The 18,614-nt window shown below is 38.3% G+C and overlaps 1 protein-coding gene across 5 annotated transcripts in view; it reads right to left on the reverse strand.

The window, feature by feature from the left end:
• Window positions 1–16,320, reverse strand: part of ACVR1C (activin A receptor type 1C) — an 86,728-nt gene extending 70,408 nt beyond the window's left edge. For 2 of the 5 annotated variants that reach the window (XM_043488108.1, XM_043488107.1), the window contains exon 1: window positions 16,013–16,226. In XM_043488108.1, the coding sequence (XP_043344043.1) occupies window positions 16,013–16,085 (73 nt within the window). In that variant the 5' untranslated portion in view covers window positions 16,086–16,226. Of the gene's footprint in view, window positions 1–12,495; window positions 13,097–15,426; window positions 15,450–16,012 lie in introns of those variants that run through there. The other 3 variants (XM_043488104.1, XM_043488106.1, XM_043488105.1) reach the window with 3 other exon arrangements.
• Window positions 16,321–18,614: the final 2,294 nt, after the last annotated feature.

An 18,614-nucleotide genomic window follows, 5' to 3' on the forward strand; every position in this document is an offset into this window, starting at 1 on the left:
AAATCAGCAGCTTCAACTCCAAATAGACTTTCTTTGTCTTAAAAACAAAAACAAAAAATTTTGGCATCTAGGCATGATCAAAGAGTAGAAGGATCTAGAATCTTAATTCTCATATTGATTGTTATACTAAAATTTTTCTAAAATTTTATATAAAATTATACTAACTATAACTATAATTATAATACTATAATTAACTATACTAAAACTTTTCACAAAAATGATTCTACTATCAAGTAGAATCAATGACTTCTTCAGTTTGACAAAATATATTTGAAAAGCCATTAAAAAGAATTCATCTGAATCAGTTCTAATGAGATGGATGAAACTGGAGCCCATTATACAGAGTGAAGTAAGCCAGAAAGATAAACAGCAATACAGTATACTAACGCATATATATGGAATTGAAAAAGATGGTAACAATAACCCTATACGCAAAACAGAAAAAGAGACACAGATGTACAGAACAGACTTTTAGACTCTGTGGGAGAAGGCGAGGGTGGGATGTTCAGAAAGAACAGCATTGAAACAAGTATACTATCAAAGGTGAAACAGATCACCAGCCCAGGTTGGATGCATGAGACAAGTGCTCAGGGCTGGTGCACTGGGAAGACCCAGAGGGATGGGATGGGGAGGGAGGTGGGAGGGGGGAACAGGATGGGGAACACATGTAAATCCATGGCTGATTCATGTCAATGTATGGCAAAAACCACTACAATATTGTAAAGTAATTAGCCTCCAACTAATAAAAATAAATGGAAAAAATAAATAAATAAAATAGAAAAAAAAAGACAAGTATGTCGGTAGAGAAATGAAGTAGATGAACAGAGAAAGAAAAACTGTCAATAAACATAAAAAGATTTGATCTCATTAATAATCAAAACAGAAAATTAATACAACAAAGATATAATTTTTATTCAATATTATTTTGTAAGTTATAACACCCAGAAATGACAAGAGGGGATCAATTAAATTTCATCTTTATACACAGATGGAGTTTCATTTACAAACTTTAGGGAGTACAATTTGACATATTTGCCTCAAGAGTCCTAAAAAGGTTTATCATCTTTGCAGTTGTATTCCCACTTCCTCTATATGAAATAATCAGAAAAACAAAATTTTATTTAACATTTCTACTGCAAAAAAAATAAAATAAAATTTCTACTGCAGAATTATTATTCACAAAAGTAAAAAATGGAAATAACCTACATATCTCCAAATCAAAATGTTTAAATAAATTTTGATAATACATATGATGGCATAATATTCTGTATTTAATAATATTCAACTAGAGCACCGTGCTCAGTCATTTCAGTTGAGTCCACCTCTTTGCAACCGCATAGACTGTATCCCACCAGGCTCTTCTATCCGTGGGATTTTTCAGGCAAGAACACAGGAGTGGGTCGTCATGCCCTCCTCCAGGGGACCTTCCCGACCCAGGGATCAAACCCAAGTCTCCTGCGGTTCCTGCTTTGCAGGCAGATTCTTGTCCACTGAGCCACAGCGGAAGCCCATTTAATTAGAGTGGCTCACTACTCTATCAAATGAAAAGTAGAATCATAAAATCAAATGAAAAGTAGACTCATAAAACATATAGGATATGATCTTAATTTACATACATATGCATAGAAATAAGGATTAGGAGGAAATATATCAAAACATTAATAGTGCTTATCTCTGAGGTATCAAACTAAATGATGATTTTCACATTTTTCAACACTTTTTCCGAATCTCCTATAATGAACACATATTAATGCTGCAATCAGAAACAACAAGATTTTAACATCACTTCTCCCTCTGTTAAAGTACTTAGCTCATCGACAGTCACTGAGGATATCATAGGGATATCTTCAGCCAACTCTTCTGCATGTGCCTTTAAAAAAACACTGATGGTAGAGTCTGGTGTTCACCCACATGTGCACTACCATGTTACCCCATTGCTTATAGCAACTCTACTTTTGAGTTCAAAAATTTTAATTTCTGCCCTGAAAGTAGGCTAGCATATTTGAAAATAAGGCATTCCCTGAAAATTCAGATATATGAGTATCACATAATGACCCCTGCTCTACACTGGAAGCTTACCTGATCTCGAGGACGTAAACCAACAAACTAGCCTAGCTTGATGATCTTTCTACAACATTTCCTCTCATCTTTTGTCTTAGAAGAGGGTCAAAATCAGCATGGTGACTTTCCCCGAGTGTGTAGAAGACAATCAAGAAAATGCTGACTGCCCACTGGGTGCATGACACTGTATTAAGCAAGGGGTACCTCTAACCTGACTCAGCAAAATAAGGTTTGTTAATGCATTAATGGCTCTTTGTATAGACTGCAGCTGTAAGCAAAATTCTCCATAAGCAAGCTTAATGCTATAGTAAACAAACAAAAAGAGCCCAAGCAGCCCATAAGTGCTCTCTTGAAGGTGACAAATGACCTTTCAAGTTGAACCAAATACGTTAACCTAAAAGAGCAGGTAAGCAATACCATTTTTACAATGGACTTTATCTGTGTATGGATAATGACCCTCAGTTGCAATTGCCTAAGAGAAGAAAAAAATCCCTACTCCATGCTAATGAATGAGACATAGACTTATTTATCCTAATTTGATTTCATTTCTCTCTATGCCATTTTACAGACTGAAGATGATATACACAAAAACATTTTAATATGTACAGAAACCCCTTTCTTATATAACAGAAGTTAACAAAAGTAAATCAATTATTTGTAATCAATTTTTTTTTGTTTTGTGTTATAAATGCAAGTGGTTAAAATTTTTTTAAAAAAGTAGGTTAGGAAAAATTGAAATGAAAAGGATCTGTCCAGTCTCACATTCCAGAGGCACCTACTCAATTATTTTTGTATTAGGGTATTATCTTATCTTAGGGCATTAATCTAAAAATACAGTGCTGTTCTTGATTAACCAATTTGAATAGCTATCTGCTGACTTTACATGCCCTCCAATTTGAGAAGTAGGTCAAGTTTATTGAGATATAATTTACATACTGTAACATTCCTCCTTTTTAGTATACAGATTTTAGTTTTGACAACTTCAGCTCAGTCATGCCTCCCCCAAATTTCCTCTTACACTTTTTAGAAAACTTCTCCTTCCACCCCAACCCATGGCAAATGATGTTTTCTGTTCTTATACATTTGCCTTCTCTAGAATGTTGAATAAATGTAGCTTTTTGGTTCTGGCTTCTGCCATTCAACTTTAGGCATCTAAGATTCATTCATGTTGTTGCATACAACAAGTCATTCAATGAGGATGAACCTAGAGATTATAATACTAAGTGAAGTAAGTCAAGCAAAGACAAATATCATATAATATCATTTATAAGTAGAATCTAAAAAAAGATACAAATGAATTGTTTACAAAACAGAAATAGAACATTTTTAAAATTTTTAATTAAAGAAAGTTCATTGAATGAAGGTTCAACAATTTGTTGATTCATTCACAAGTTAAAGGACATATTCCCCCAGTTTTTGCTGATTAGGAACAACTCTGTAAGAAATATTAATATACAGATTTTTATATGAAATAAGTTTCATCTCTCTTCTCTAAATATCTAGGAGTGAGATTACCACATTTTATAAAAAGTGTATTTTAAATTTATAGAAAGTTACCAGTGTTTTTCAAAGTAGCATTTTATATTCCTAACAGTAGTATTTAAGAGTTCCAGGTACTTAGCAGTCCTGCCAGCACTTGGTATTGTCATCTTGCTATTTGTTTGTTCATTGTTTTGTTTTTTAGCCATTGAAAGAGGTATGTGGTGGCATGTCATTGTGGTTATAATAAGCATTTCCTCATTTTTCTGGTGTGCTTATTTCTATTCAGGTATCTTCCTGTTCAGGTCTTTTGCTCACTTCTTGCTGGGTTCTTTGTTTCCTTGTTATTGAGTCCTGAGAATCCTTCATGTATTCTGAATTAAGTGTTTTACAAAATATGTGTCTTGCAAATATTGTCTCCCGGCTTTCAGCTTGTTTTTTCATTCTCTTATTAGCACCTTTGAAGGAATAGAAGTTTTAAATTTTGATAAAGTCCTATTTATCAGTATTTTCTTTTATGGATCATGTTTTTGGTGCTTGCATCTAAGAAATGCTGCCTAACCCAAGAGTAGAAGCTTTTCTTCTAAGTTTTTATAGTTTTAGATTTTATTTTTACACTCATGACCCATTCTGACTTAACAATTATAACCATGCCAGGCATGTTTTGAGGTTCTTTTCTGACTCTCTCTTTTTTTTTTTTTTTTTTTGCCTATTTTTCCAGCAACATGTGTTGAAAAGAATGTCCTTTCTCTATTGAATTGCCTTTACACCTTTGTAAAAAAATCAATTGATCATTAATGTGTGGACCTATTTCTGGTTTCTCTATTCTATTCCATTAATCAATGTTCCTCTCTTCTTTTGCCAACAACACACTATCTTAATTACTCCAGATTTATAAGCCTTGGATCAGGCACTTGAAGATTTCACTTTTCTTCTTCTTTTTCCAAATTGATTTGGTTTTCATTTCCCTTTACATGTAATTCCTACCTGCCAATGCAGGAGAGATAAGAGATGCAGGTTCAATCCCTGGGCCTGGAAGATCCCCTGGAAGAGGGCATGGCAACCCACACCAGTATTCTTGCCTGGAGAACCCCATGGACAGAGGAGCCTGGCATGCTAGTCTATAGCGTCACCAAGAGTCAGACACGACTGAAGTGACTTAGCACATAATTTTTTAAAGCTTGGTGAATTCTGCAAAAATCCCTGCTTGGATTTTTATTGTGATTACATTGAGTCTATAGACCTATTTGAAAATAACTCACATATTAGCAACACAGAAACTTCAGTTCAGAGAATATAGTATATCATTCCATTTATTTAGGTCTTTGAATTCTTTCAACTGTGTTTCATGTTTTCCAAAATAGAGATTTTCCACATATTGTGTTAGATTGACACCTAAGTATTACATGAATTTTTTGATGCCACTGTATATGGTTCCTTTCTCCAATTTTTAAATTTCCATTGCTATTATATAAAGATACAATTGATTTTTTTATATTAAGTGTATCATGCAACCTTGAACTTCAACAAGAACTTATTGGTGCTAAAACTTTTTTTGGAGATTCTTTAATATTTTCTATATATAAAATCAAATTATCTGTGAATAGACAAATTTGCATGTATTCCTATGTAATCCATATGCTTTATATACATTTTTCTTATCTTAATGCATTGGCTAGGACTTTCCATTTGATACTGATTAGAAGTAGTAAGAACAGACATCTTTGCCTTGTCCTCACTCTTAGTGAGAAGCATCCAGTCTTTCACAGATAAGTACAATGTTAGCTATAAGTTTTCTGAAAAAGCTCTTTCTCATGTTAAGAAGTTCACTTCCATTCTTAGTTTGGTGAGAGTTTGTATTACAGATGTTGAGTATTGTCATTTGGTTTTTGTGAACCTATTGATATTGCCATATTTTTTCTTTACTGAAATGGGGAATTGTAATATTAGATTTCCTAACATTGAAAAGTCTTGCATACCCAGGACAAACCCTGCTTGATCATCATGTATTACCCTGTTATTATATTGCTGAATTCAACTTGATATTTTGTTGAAGATTTTTGCGTCTCTATGAGAGATATGGGTCTGTAAGCTTTTCAGATGAAAAACAATTTGGTTTTATTGATTTTCTTTGTTTTATTTTTCCTTCAATCATTTTCTATTCTTATCACTATTTCATTCCTCTACCTACTTTGAACTTAATTTATTCCTTTTTAGTCTATCTTTTTAAGTTGGTACCTTAGATCAAAAGTTGACAGACTTTTTCTTAAAGGGTCTGCTGCTATTACTGCTAAGTCACTTCAGTCGTGTCCAACCCTGCGCGACCCAATAGACGGCAGCCCACCAGGCTCCTCTGTCCACAGGATTCTCTAGGCAAGAATACTGGAGTGGATTGCCATTTCCTTCTCCACTTAAAGGTTCAGATAGTACATATTTTAGTTTCATGGGCCCTACAGTCTCTGTTGCAGCTACTTAATTCTGCCATTGTAGTATAAAAGCAAGCATAGATGATACATAAATAGGTGTTGCTGTGTTTCAATAAAACTTTATTTACAAGTTGGACAGCCAGTGGGTCATAGTCTGCTGACCCTTTCTTAAGTCATCACTTAAGACGTTTCTTTTTTTCTGCTATAAGCATTTATAGCTCTAAACTTCCTTCCCAGCAACTGCTTCAGCTCATCCATAAATTGTGCTATACTGTGTTTTTGTTTTCATTGAGTTTAGAATATTTTCTATATTTTGTGATGTTCTGGGACCTGTGGGCTATTTAGATATGTGTTGATTAAATTCCAAATATTTTGGGAATTTCCAGATTGTTTTGTTACTGACTTCTAATTTAAATCATTGGGGATGAAAGGGCATCATCTGCATGATTTTAGTTATTTTTAATTTCATTTTTATTTATTTCAAAGTCTAATGTGCATCTGACCTGCAGAATGTACCATGTGCACTTGAAAACAACATGTATTCCATTGTCAGGTGAAGTGTTCTATAAATGTTATTCAGGTAAGTTGCTTAATGTTGTTATTCAAATCATCTTTATCTTCACTGATTTTCTGTCTTCTTGTTTTATCAACCACTGAGAGAGGATTGTTAATACTTTCAATTTATATTTGAATTGGGCTATTCTTCTTTTTAGTTTTTGAAATTTTTGCTGCATATATTTGAAAAGTTTGTTAATGGGTACATGCACATTAAGATTATTATGTCCTCTTAATGTATATTTATTATTAGGAAATCTCTTGCTTTATCCCTGGTAATACTTATTATTATGACATGTCTTTCTTTATCACTGGTGATATTCTTTGCTATAAAATCTACTCTCTCAATATTAATACAGATATCCCAGCTATGCTTAATATTTGTATTGTTTATCTCTCTTTTCATTTGGTTACTATTAATATAGTAACCATTCAGTTTTTTAGTGCTGAATGTCTGCATATTAGAGATTTCCCATCTTCATATTCTTAACTTTATGTGTACATATGTACACCTGCAAACATACATGCATGCATGTGAAGTCACTTCAGTCATGACCAACTCTTTGTTACCCTATGGTAACAGCCAAGCTCCTCTGTCCATGGGATTCTCCAAGCAAGAATACTGGAATGGGTTCCTGCAGGAGGCCATGGCCTCCTGCAGGGGATCTTCCTGACCCAGGGATCAAACCCACATCTCTTAGGTCCCCTGCATTGGTGAGTGGGTTCTTTACCACTAGCACCACCTGGGAAGCCCACATACATACCTGCTGCTGCTGCTGTTGCTAAGTCGCTTCAGTGGTGTCTGATTCTGTGCAACCCCATAGACGGCAGCCCACCAGGCTCCTCTGTCCCTGGGATTCTCCAGGCAAGAGCACTGCAGTGGGTTGCCATTTCCTTCTCCAATGCATGCATGCATGCTACGTCACTTCAGTCGTGTCCAACTCTTTGCAATCCTGTGGACAGCAGCCCATCAGGCTCCTCAGTCCACAAGATTCTCTAGGCTAGAATACTGGAGTAGGTTGCCATTTCCTTCTCCGACATACATACCTATGTGTGTATAAATGGTTTTCTTGAAGAGAACATATGGTTGGGTATTGTTTTACATCTAGTCTTCCATACTTATCTTTTAACTGGAGTGTTTAGAGCATATACACTTAATGTATGTATCAATGTGGTTATGTTTAAATGTTATCTTTTTATTTTTATATCTCTCCTTTTTTCCTCAATTTTTGCCTTCATTTGGTTTAATTGACTGTTAGTAATCTATATTATTTCTAATATTAGTTTATAAGCTACATCTCTGCTTCCTTTTTAGTTATTACTACAAGATTAAAATATGCACCTTTAAATTATCATAGTTTAATCTAAGAACCTTATTATCATATTCTTCTATTTCTCTCTTCTTGTCTTTTGTGCTATTAACCTCATGTTTTACATGTTTGAAAGAAATCAATAAAATTAATAAATCTCCAGCTAGACTGATCAAGGTAAAAAGAAAGAAAATTCAAATGCTCAATGTCAAGAATAAAAGAAGGGCTAGCACTACAAATACTATAGGTATTAAAAAGTAATAAGGAAATACTATGAAAATCTTTATGATAATGATAATATCCAAAGGAGAGTTCAAGTCCAGCTGTTTTAACAAAGTCAACTTTCTTCTACATGCAAAAAAGCAACACTTTTTAACATAATAGAGCTAATATTTATAGAGAACAGCTATAGGAGAGAAAGATTTTAAAAGGGAGAGAAGTTCATTCAACTATGCATTTATTACTCTTTAAGGAATCTTCTGCTAATCATATAATTATTTCTTATTCAGTATTTCAAATTTAGAGTGTATGGGCTATTTCCTGGAAATACACATTTCCAGGAATTTGGAATTTGAGTGGAATTTGAGTGCCAATGCAGGAGATGCGGGTTCGATCCCTGGGTCAGGAAGATCTCCTAGAGGAATGGCAACCCACTCTAGTATTTTTGCCTGGAAAATCCCATGGACGGAGGAGCCCGATGGGGTACAGTCCCTGGGTTCACACAGAGCTGGACATGACTGAGTGACTAACACACACGCAGTCTTTCTATGGTTTTAGAGAGGTAAAGCTTCACAATGCAGATCTTTACCCTTGAAGAGCAATAAAGAAAATAGAAAGGGGAAAAAAAAACACACATTTCTAGAGGATCAGGCCAGGAAAATGTCATGGGATGAAGCTATGAGATGTGATGAATTAATATTCTTTAATATACTTTGGCTCTGTTTTAAAACAATCTGGTTCCTGAAAACTGTTAATATGGATTACCGCCCTCTGAGTTAACATCTCTAAACTAAGCATGCATTTATGAAACTAGACATTTTGCATTAAAATGATCATTGTCCAGATCCTAATGGATTAGATTTTTTTTCTAATCTGGTTTTTGACCAGAGTATTAATTCAATCATGACACTGAATGAAAAATGTACAGGGAGCTTAATCAACATACAGAGATGTGGCATCTATCTTTGTCATTTTACCCTAGCATGAGACAAAAATGATAAAACAAATTAGAAGAAAATATATGTGTTTTACTTGCAAAATTAGAGCAACTAATCATTTTCTCCATGTGAAAAGTTTAATGAAAAAGTAGATTGATCTAAATTGGGATGCTTAAGTCACTGACACATTTAAATTGTTTTAAAAAAATAATAAGCCAAGCTCTTGAGTCATACTGAATGATTCACCCATGAATTCTTGAGGGGATTAATTTAAAACAATTCCAAAGAAACAGTATCTTCGCATACCTACTCTAAATAAGAAGAAGAAAACAATGGAAGAGGGAAATTATTCTAGAGGAGAAAAAGGGAAGCATCAGGACAGAACAGAATCTTGTTGGTCAATCAGAGCAGGTGAATTCAAGAGCCACGTGATAAGGCAAAAGAGTGAAAAATAATGGAGGGTTGGCTTCTGTGGAAATAAAAGTCTTCCTCGTCTCTTTCACACTCCTACTCACCTCCTCTGTGTTACTTTTTGCTAGATTCCTAAATGCAAAGGAGTAGTGATCATTATTGTTCATGTTCCAGGGAACCAAAAGGCCCACATGCTTCAAGGATCCAGTTTTCAAAGAACATGAAAGGCACAGGGCTCTTGGTCACGGCCCTGTCTCCTACTTCTTTGCACAGCAAGAATGGGAAGGGCAGCATCCACTTCATCATAGAACACAACCAGCCACCCTTCTCCACAGACTCTGCCTTTCTCCTACTTAGCAGTCACCCCTGAGATTATGGCCTGGAACTGTCAGAGCTGCCATGAAGGCTGGAGCACCATGAGCTACTGAAGATAGAGGGCCCCCACTTTGTCACTCCGGCTTCATCCAAGAATTGCAAGACCTTTTGATGATATCGTAGTGTCAGGATCTAGGATTCTGACTTATCACAAACCCCCTTTCTTTATCCTAGGTTATTTAACTTTTTAAAGTTTAGAAAAAGGGAGGATATTAGAGTTCTACCAAACAATTTGAGGCCAAAGTACCAGGTGACAAAGAAAGTTACTCTGATTTATTTTCCCTTTGTTTTCTACATGTCCCCCTTAGTAACTCCCCTTAGACTGGAGGAGACCCACAGCTGAACCGAGACAGTATTCAGGTATTCCTAAGTCTGTTAGCAAAAGTGGAATTTATTTTTATTATTACTATTAAAACTACTTTTTAACAGCTTTGTTGAAATAAAATAATATTCCATACAATTTGCCAATCTAAAGTATATAATTTGATGGCTTTAGTATATTCATATACTTGTGCATTCATCTGGAATTTCTATATCACTTATGAACATATTCCAATATTATCCCAATTTCTTAAACAACATAAAGATAAACCTTGAGATTTTTTCCTATTAGCTGTGAAATTTTTTTAATATGAAGTCATAAGTAATCGGAGAAGGCAATGGCAACCCACTCCAGTCCTTTTGCCTGGACAATCCCATGGATGCAGGAGCCTGGTGGGCTGCAGTCCATGGGGTCGCTAAGAGTCAGGCAGGACTGAGCGAATTCACTTTCACTTTTCACTTTCATGCATAGGAGAAGGAAATGGCAACCCACTCCAGTGTTCTTGCCTGGAGAATCCCACAGACAGAGGAGCTTAGTGGGCTGCCCTCTATGGGGTCGCACAGAGTTGGACATGACTGAAGTGACTTAGCAGCAGAAGCAGCAGAAGCAATCAAAAAATCCAAAAAAAAGCCACACAGATATAAATGTTAAAGAATGATAGATAATACACACTCTATTCTTAAACCTTTTCCTTTTTCTCCTGTTTAGTTCTGTTTTCTATTTATATTTGAAAATTAATCCTGTTGTTTGATTATTTATTAAAATAAACTATTTATATACATACGAACATATCTGTTTGAGCTAATTAATGGTTCATGCCCACAGTTGATCATTTATAGGATACTTTTCCCCTACATATTTCAAAATGAAGCCAACACTAATTATTTGGTAGCAGGTCAAGACTTAGCTAGAACAGGAACTACACAGCCTCTGGATGACATTTATGTATCCCTGACCCTCTCCTGAAGGACTTGAAATCACTCTCTTAGGAATATGTTCTGGAACCTCAAACTGTGTCAGGTTATTAAGTCGTATGTGACTCTATTCATTCTCCTCTCTCCTTAACTTTTTCTTGTTTACAATAAGAGATGCAGGTTCTGCCAAGAAAAATACAACAAGCTTGATCTCAGCTACTGCCTAGAGTTCTTTAAAAAGGAGAATACAGTTGGCCTCCTTATCCATAGGTTCCACATTTGTGGATGCAACCAACCACCTCCAGAAAGTTCCAAAAAGCAAAAACCAAATTTGCCATGTGTTGGTGGGCTTCTTAGATGGCGCTAATGGTAAAGAACCTGCTTACCAATGCAGGAGACATGAGACGCAGGTTCAGTCCCTGAGTTGGGAAGATCCCCTGGAGGAGGACATGGCAACCCACTCCAGTATTCTTTCCTGGAAAATCCCCATGAATAGAGAAGCCTGGCAGGCTACAGCCCATAGAGTTGCTAAGAGATGGACAGGACTAAAGCAATTCAGCATGCAAGCACAGCAACTCTTTACATAGTTTTTACATTGTACTTACAACTATTTACACAGTGTTTACACTGTATTAGTTCATATAACTAATCTAGAGATGATTTAAAGTATATGGGAGGATGTACATAGATTATATGCAAATACTACAGAGTTGTATGTAAGGGACTTGAACATCCTCAAATCTCTGTATCCCAGGGTAGAACCAGTCCCCCTGTACTCTAAAAATGGATTTGAAAGTAACAATCACATTAAAAAAAAAAAAAAAACATAACCTTGGGAAAACCCAACTGCTTTCACATAATAATAATCATTCACAGACTCTAGAGAGTACTTCTTTTTCACACATCCTTTCATGTTAAGGTACTCCTTCCTGTAAGTTAGTAAAGTCTGGGTATCCCTCACTGTTGACTAAGCCATGGAGACATCCAGTTCAAAGGCTTGGAAGTCACCTATTCAGAGATACATATGGAGATGGCAGCAGAACAAGAACAGAAGTTTTAAGAGACAAGGACAGGAAAACAGGTTCATTTTCTAATGCAAAAGCTTGGAATTCATATAGTTGAAGCAGTTCATCTCACTACAATACTTTTTTTTTAGTGTTAGATTGTCAGATAAAAGTACAGAATGCCGAGCTAAATTGATATTAGACAGCAATTAATTTTTAATATATGTATGTCCCATGTTATATTTGCAACATACTAAAAAATTATTTGTTGTTTATCTGAAATTCAGTTCAACTGGACATGCTATGATTTGCTAAGCATATGACTATTTAATGTGGCTTTTAAAATTATCTGTAAATGCCTTTGGCTCTAGATTTTTAAGCTTCAGGTTAGTCTTACCCACAAAACTCCAGACTCAATACAACCAACTGCTCACTTGACACCTCCACTCAGTGCTTAACAGACATTTAAAGCTCAACATACCCAACACCAAGCTCCAACTCTCTGCCTCCATGCCTCAGTCCTCCTCAGACTGCTCCTGCAGTTAGCCTCACCCTCTTAACGATCTCTTCTATTACTTAGGTCAAAACTGGGTGTTATCCTTTGCTCCTCTCATACTCTCACACCTCAAATACTTCGTTTTTGCATCCTCGTAGTAAAACGGAGGAATTCTCAATGGGTGCAGGCAGTAGAGACGATGAACAAATATACCCCCAAGTACTCCCGCAGAGTTGCTTCTAGTCCAAAGAAGTCTCTTTTTCAGAAGCACAGAGCCTCTTGCTACATTTGTGTCAGTCAACCAATAAATGACTGTCCTTAAAGAAAGGCAAAGGTGACATCTTTTGCATGATAAACTCAGTCAGTCCAAAGCTTTCACTTTCAGCGCAGCTTAAAATGTAGAGTAGGAACTGCTAACTGCTGTTAAGTGGGAAAACAAGACAAAACTTATTACCTGAAAGCCCCACTCCCACTCGAGTTATTAAATGAAAGTTATCTTTTCACTTTTAGAGTAACAGCGCCTAGACTTCTAGAGGCCCAATAATCCTTTCCAACTAGAAGACAAAGGACTTTCATAAAATAAGTAGAGGATATACAATGTGTAAATCTGTATAACACCCAAGTCCAGCTTCAAATTTGAGAACTCCAGGACATTTTCTGACAATTTTTTGTTTAGTACACATGATAAATGTTGTGAGGTCATGTCAGGTCTTCCTTATCAAACACCAAGGAACACAGAAACTAGATAATTAGAGCAACTCAGAGCAACCTAATTTTTTTAGCCAGTCCAGACCAATAAACATTTTCTCTAAGTTTCTACCAGATCAGCAGTTACCCTCTGAGATTCTCAACAAGGAGCAATGATTTCTACTCTGCTGTCAAGGCTTAACATGCCTAAGGTGCTAGAGATGCTGGAGGAGAACAGCCAAAGCAAAAAGGGTTTATTGGTTCATCAATATTTTCAGATATTTCAGGTCCTAGGCCTGGTGCTCAGCAGAGTCAAATTGGAAAGTGGTGTTTTCTGTCATGCAATTTTGCTATGTCACTGTGTCAATAGCAACTTTTCATATAACATGTCAATCACTGCATGTATGTTTTCAAAAGATGGTAAATGTAATTAACAATGCAGTTTGTAAGTGACTAGGTCAAAACGAATGAAGGTAACTACATGAGAAAAACAATTTAAAAAAGATGAAATAAATTACCTTGAATCCCTCTATCAAATAATCAAAGATTTTTATAAATACAAGAATCAAAAATGCAATGCACAATCTACATTTTTTCTGTGGGACACAAAGAGAAGTAAAGCTTCTTAAAGAGATTAGAAAATGATTTCATTCCACATAGAAAAGTTCACTGTAAAAGTTCGATTTTGATAAGTACTTTTCTACTATATTGCCACATTATCTCCATATCAGGCATTTTCCATAGCCTTTGCCCAATAGCTCAGTTGGTAAAGAATCCGCAATTCAGGAGACCCCAGTTCAATTCCTGGGTTGGGAAGATCCCCTGGAGAAGGGATAGGCTACCCACTCCAGTATTCTTGAGCTTTCTTGGTGGCTCAGCTGGTAAAGAGTCTGCCTGCAATGTGGGAGACCTGGGTTCAATCCCTGGATTGGGAAGATCCCCTGGAATAAGGGAACAGCTACCCACTTCAGTTTTCTTGCCCAGAGAATTCCATGGACTGTTTAGTCCATGGGGTTACAATGAGTTGGACACGACTAAGCAAGCAACTTTCACTTCTTTTTTTCAAATTTTCAGGAAATAAGCAAATTTGAAGGGACGATCTAATTTTCTTTGTTTTTTGCACATTTTAACTTCAAAAGGTTCCATGCCTTTTTGAGAACATAGCAGGGCATATTTTCCTATGTTGCTATGCCTAGTGTTTCTAAACACTGAAACTTTCTAAAGATTTTGTCACATAATAAAATAAACCTTTCAAGCTAGATTAAAAAATAATTGCATCTACTGTTTAAATGTCTGCAACAAAACTATTAGTTCCCTGAAACAAAAAAGGGTGTACAGATAGCCTTCAGAGGCAACTTCAGAGGTGCCCAGTCAGAACTGTGATCTCCAGCAGACTGTGTATGCATGTGTGTAAGTGTGTAAATTCAATTAAATCATCAAGAGCACTTCGAATACTCCAAGTTAGTGGAGTTTCTGCCCATTTCTTATAAAGACTTTCCATAGCCATTTTTCTTCCCATTGATGAATTTACTGACTCTGAACACAAATGTTTCCCTTTATCACATCATCTTCCTGCTAAGTCTCTGGGTAACCGCTCTCCTAAAAGGCTGGCCTTTTCAAAGATAACTGAAATGTTTTAATCCTCATATTGCATCAACTGATCACTTCCAACAATTAAATTCTCATTTAAATACAACTTTTGGTAAGTCTCTCAGACCATCTGAAACACTGACTCTGCATGTGACAGCAATCATACTATTCAAAACATTCTCCCCAATATGTCGCTAAGAGGAAAACTGCCCGCCCTGTAGTATAGCTATTAATGTCAAACAGATTGTCATCTAAGAAAATAAAAATGCCTCAAAATCATCTTTGGACAAAGTACAGCCCAACGGAAAAACACCGTAGTTTTTATGTGCAAATAACTTAAATGTCTTTTTGGAATGTTTAAAGAATGAGTTAGCAAGGAATCTGCTCCTGGTCCCTCTCCATAACCCAGAATAACGTTATAATGAAACGAGTTTTAGAGTTAAAGGGTTTTTCCTCATAGCACACTATAATTTTACTAAAAGATGCATTTGCCCCAGTTCTAGTAAACATTATAAAGAAATGTTTAATTTCTAGCTTGGGCCGAGGGTTCTATTTAGCCTATCAAAGCACAGACCTGTTATAAACGCTGGGATTCTTGCCAGAACATTTTTCCCCTGCAACTCTTAGTAAAGATCATACCTCGAAAGCACTGTGCCTTGCAAACCACGCAGATGTAAGCTCCCACTCCCACCTACGGAGCTTGGCACCAGCGGCTTTTGAGGTAACCCTCATCTCTTAAAACTCAGACTGAATTGCCACCACCACTCCCTACCCTCCCACCACCGTCTCCTCATCCTTGCTCAGCTCTCCGGAGCTCAGCACGGAGCGTCCCTAAAGCCCCAGCAGAGTGAACTCAGGGTGTCACCCAACTGCCAGCTCTGAGCACACCCACAAACACTCTCCTACTCCCTCCGCTGCAAACTGCCCCCTAATCTGTCACTCAGCTCCCCTCAGCTCCCCCCTAACACCATACCCCCACGTCCCTGTAGCTTTTTCCCTCCTCCTAGTGGCTTCATCCACGACACACCTGTCTTCCCTGCTAGCAGACGTCAGGTGCCCACGCTGCGCCCTGTCCCACGCCCCTCTCAATCCAACTGGCGCTACCCACCCCTCCCCGAGGAAGGTCATTTCGCTCGGAGCACATTCTTCCCCCATCCCTCGCCCACCCGCAAACAGCCCCCGACTTCCACCCTCGCGGGCTCGGAGAAAAGAAAGCCTGTGGTACCTGCCGAGAGTGCGGCGGCGGCGGCGAGCAGCAGAAGAGCCTGGCGGAGCGCGGCGCGGAGCGCTCGGGTCATGGCCACAGGGCGCCGCGCCCGGGCTGCGAGGCCCGGGAGAGGAGCGGCCGGGGCAGCGCGGGCCGCTTTGAAGTTCCCGGGGCGCGGAAAGGAAGCGCAGCCCGGCACCCTTTTGAAGTGTGCGGTTGGCTCTATTCAGCGCCGGCGTCCCCTTCTCCGGCCTCCCCCATCCCCCGCCCCCCGCGGCTGGCTGTGCGCGGGGCTCCAGCCACTGGCCCCGCAGCGGGGCTGGCAGGGGCGGGGGTGGGGGGCGACAGAGCCCGCCCCTGCCGCGCCTCCGCCCCTGGGCTCTCCGGCTGCTGCCGGGGGCCTGGCGCTGCCCAGCAGGCGGGCAAAGGCGGCTCGTGGGAGAGGCGGTGAGATCGCCCAGAGGCGGGGCGGGGATGGGTAGGGAGCGGAATAAGAAAGATGGTGGGGTGGCGCGGAGTCCCCAAGACGGGGTACGCTGAGAAGCGGGTCGGGACAGGAGGGAAAGCTCTACTGAGACTTTCGGAAAACTTAAACCCTGCAGCAGCTGCTTCCTGGTGGCTCCGCTCTGTAGTCTCCTACTGTCGATCCACGCGTCCAGGTCTCTTGACACTCACTTATCGTCAGCGCCCTCAAGGTTTTCCAACGTGAGTGAACCCTGAAACACCCAGGCTCCACACTCTGCCACGTCCTGGCTGTGCGCGCCTCTGTGGAAGGGCGCCCTCTGTGTCCAACTCTGGAAATAATCAGTTGCCCCCCTGCCTGGGTTCCCTGTAGAAATTTCTTCTCTGATCTGGTGCCTTCAAGCAACCCTTCCCTCTAGCAACCCATCCTTCTATGAATGGCGACCGAAGGCAGACTACCTGCGCCAGCCTATGTGGTCGTCCGCAGTGCGTAACCCAGGTTTGGAAGGAAGTAGAGGACCAGTCCTAAGGAAGATATTTTAGCAACTGCAGTTTTAGTAATTGAAACACTGAGGGGGCAGAGTGGAATCAGACACAGGGTTTAAGGAGAGGTGAAGAATTATATAAAGTAATATTTTAGAAACTTGTTTTAGTATTGTTTAAATCCCTGGGGCTTATCAAATGAGTGTGTTTCCCATGTGGATTGTGTTTGCAAGTATAAGGGCAGTCTTACCAACTAATAATTAGCCTAAATTCAATTCACATATTTAGCCTGTATATTAAAGTAAGATTTTTTTCAAATTTTTATTGGATTATAGTTGATTTATAATGTTATGTTAGTTTCAGGTGTACAACAAAGTAAATCAATTTTTTATATATATATATATACACACACATATATCCACTGTTTGAAACTTTTTTCCCGTATAGGCCTTAAGAGACTATTGAGTAGCATTCCTTGTGCTATATAGTAGGTCCTTCTTGTTGTTATTCAGTCGCTCAGTTGTGTCTGACTCTTTGCGACCCCATGGACTGCAGCACTGCCAGGCTTCCCTGTCCATCACCAACTCCTGGAACATGCTCAAATTTATGTCCATCAAGTCCGTGATGCCATCCAACCATCTCGTCCTCTGTCATCCCCTTCTCTTCCTTCCTTCAATCGTTCCGAGTATCAGGCTCTTTTCTAACAAGTTGGCTCTTTGCATCAGGTGGCCAAGGTATTAGAGATTCAGCTTCAGCATCAATCCTTATTAGTTATCTCTTTTATGTATAGTAGTGTATATATGTCAGTCTGAATGGAATTATTTTAAACTGAAAAACACAGAAAGCCAAGAATCCAGTACTGGTATTATTGCTGCTGTTAGGTGGCTCTTTGAAGAATGGTTGTCATATAGATTAATTGCTTTAGAGTAAGAGATATTACTTGCTTCTTCATCTAGTTTAGCACTAAATAATGCATGTTCTTTCTGAAGTCTGTGAAAGACTTCATAGATGAAGTCTTCATAGATGAAGGTGAAATGATGTATACAACTGACTTAATCGAAGAAACCACAGTATTGGGGATGGGATGTTTGTCAGATTGCATGATAATGACAGTCTTGAGGATCTTACAGAGCCCAAACACCACCACCACTTTGCATGAATCAAAACATCCATAAGCATAAAATGACTTTGTTCTCCTTTCACTCTGGATCCAAGTAAACAAATTTAAAAAAAAAATGGAGATGTGGGACAAGCCTGAGCCCTTCCAGACACCCACAAAACAGATGCTTTTTTGAGAGAAGACAAGAAAATGCTAGGACACATTATATTTTGACTGACTTGGCTTGCTCGTTATTTGTTAAGTATACCCTAGATTGGAATCTACCATTGGATCATGAGACTTGGAGCCTAAAGATTGGGGCCTGTTTCCTCAAAAGTAAATGGAACTTCTTTCCTCCCTATTTCTCAGAACTACAAGATTAATAAGGGTAGTGAATGTGAACATACTGTCAAACCTTAAGGCATTACAGTAATGTCAGATCTTTACCTTGCATATATTTAGTCTCGTAAATACAGTAAGAAATGTCCCTGCAAGTTGGAAAGCTCTCATCTTCTAAGAAAACAAGGTTAGTATCCTAAGAAGTCTGATACTGAATAACATCAATATTCTAAACAA

The sequence above is a fragment of the Cervus canadensis genome, chromosome 15 (genome assembly GCF_019320065.1).
Source record: "Cervus canadensis isolate Bull #8, Minnesota chromosome 15, ASM1932006v1, whole genome shotgun sequence".
Classification (NCBI taxonomy): Eukaryota; Metazoa; Chordata; class Mammalia; order Artiodactyla; family Cervidae; genus Cervus; species Cervus canadensis.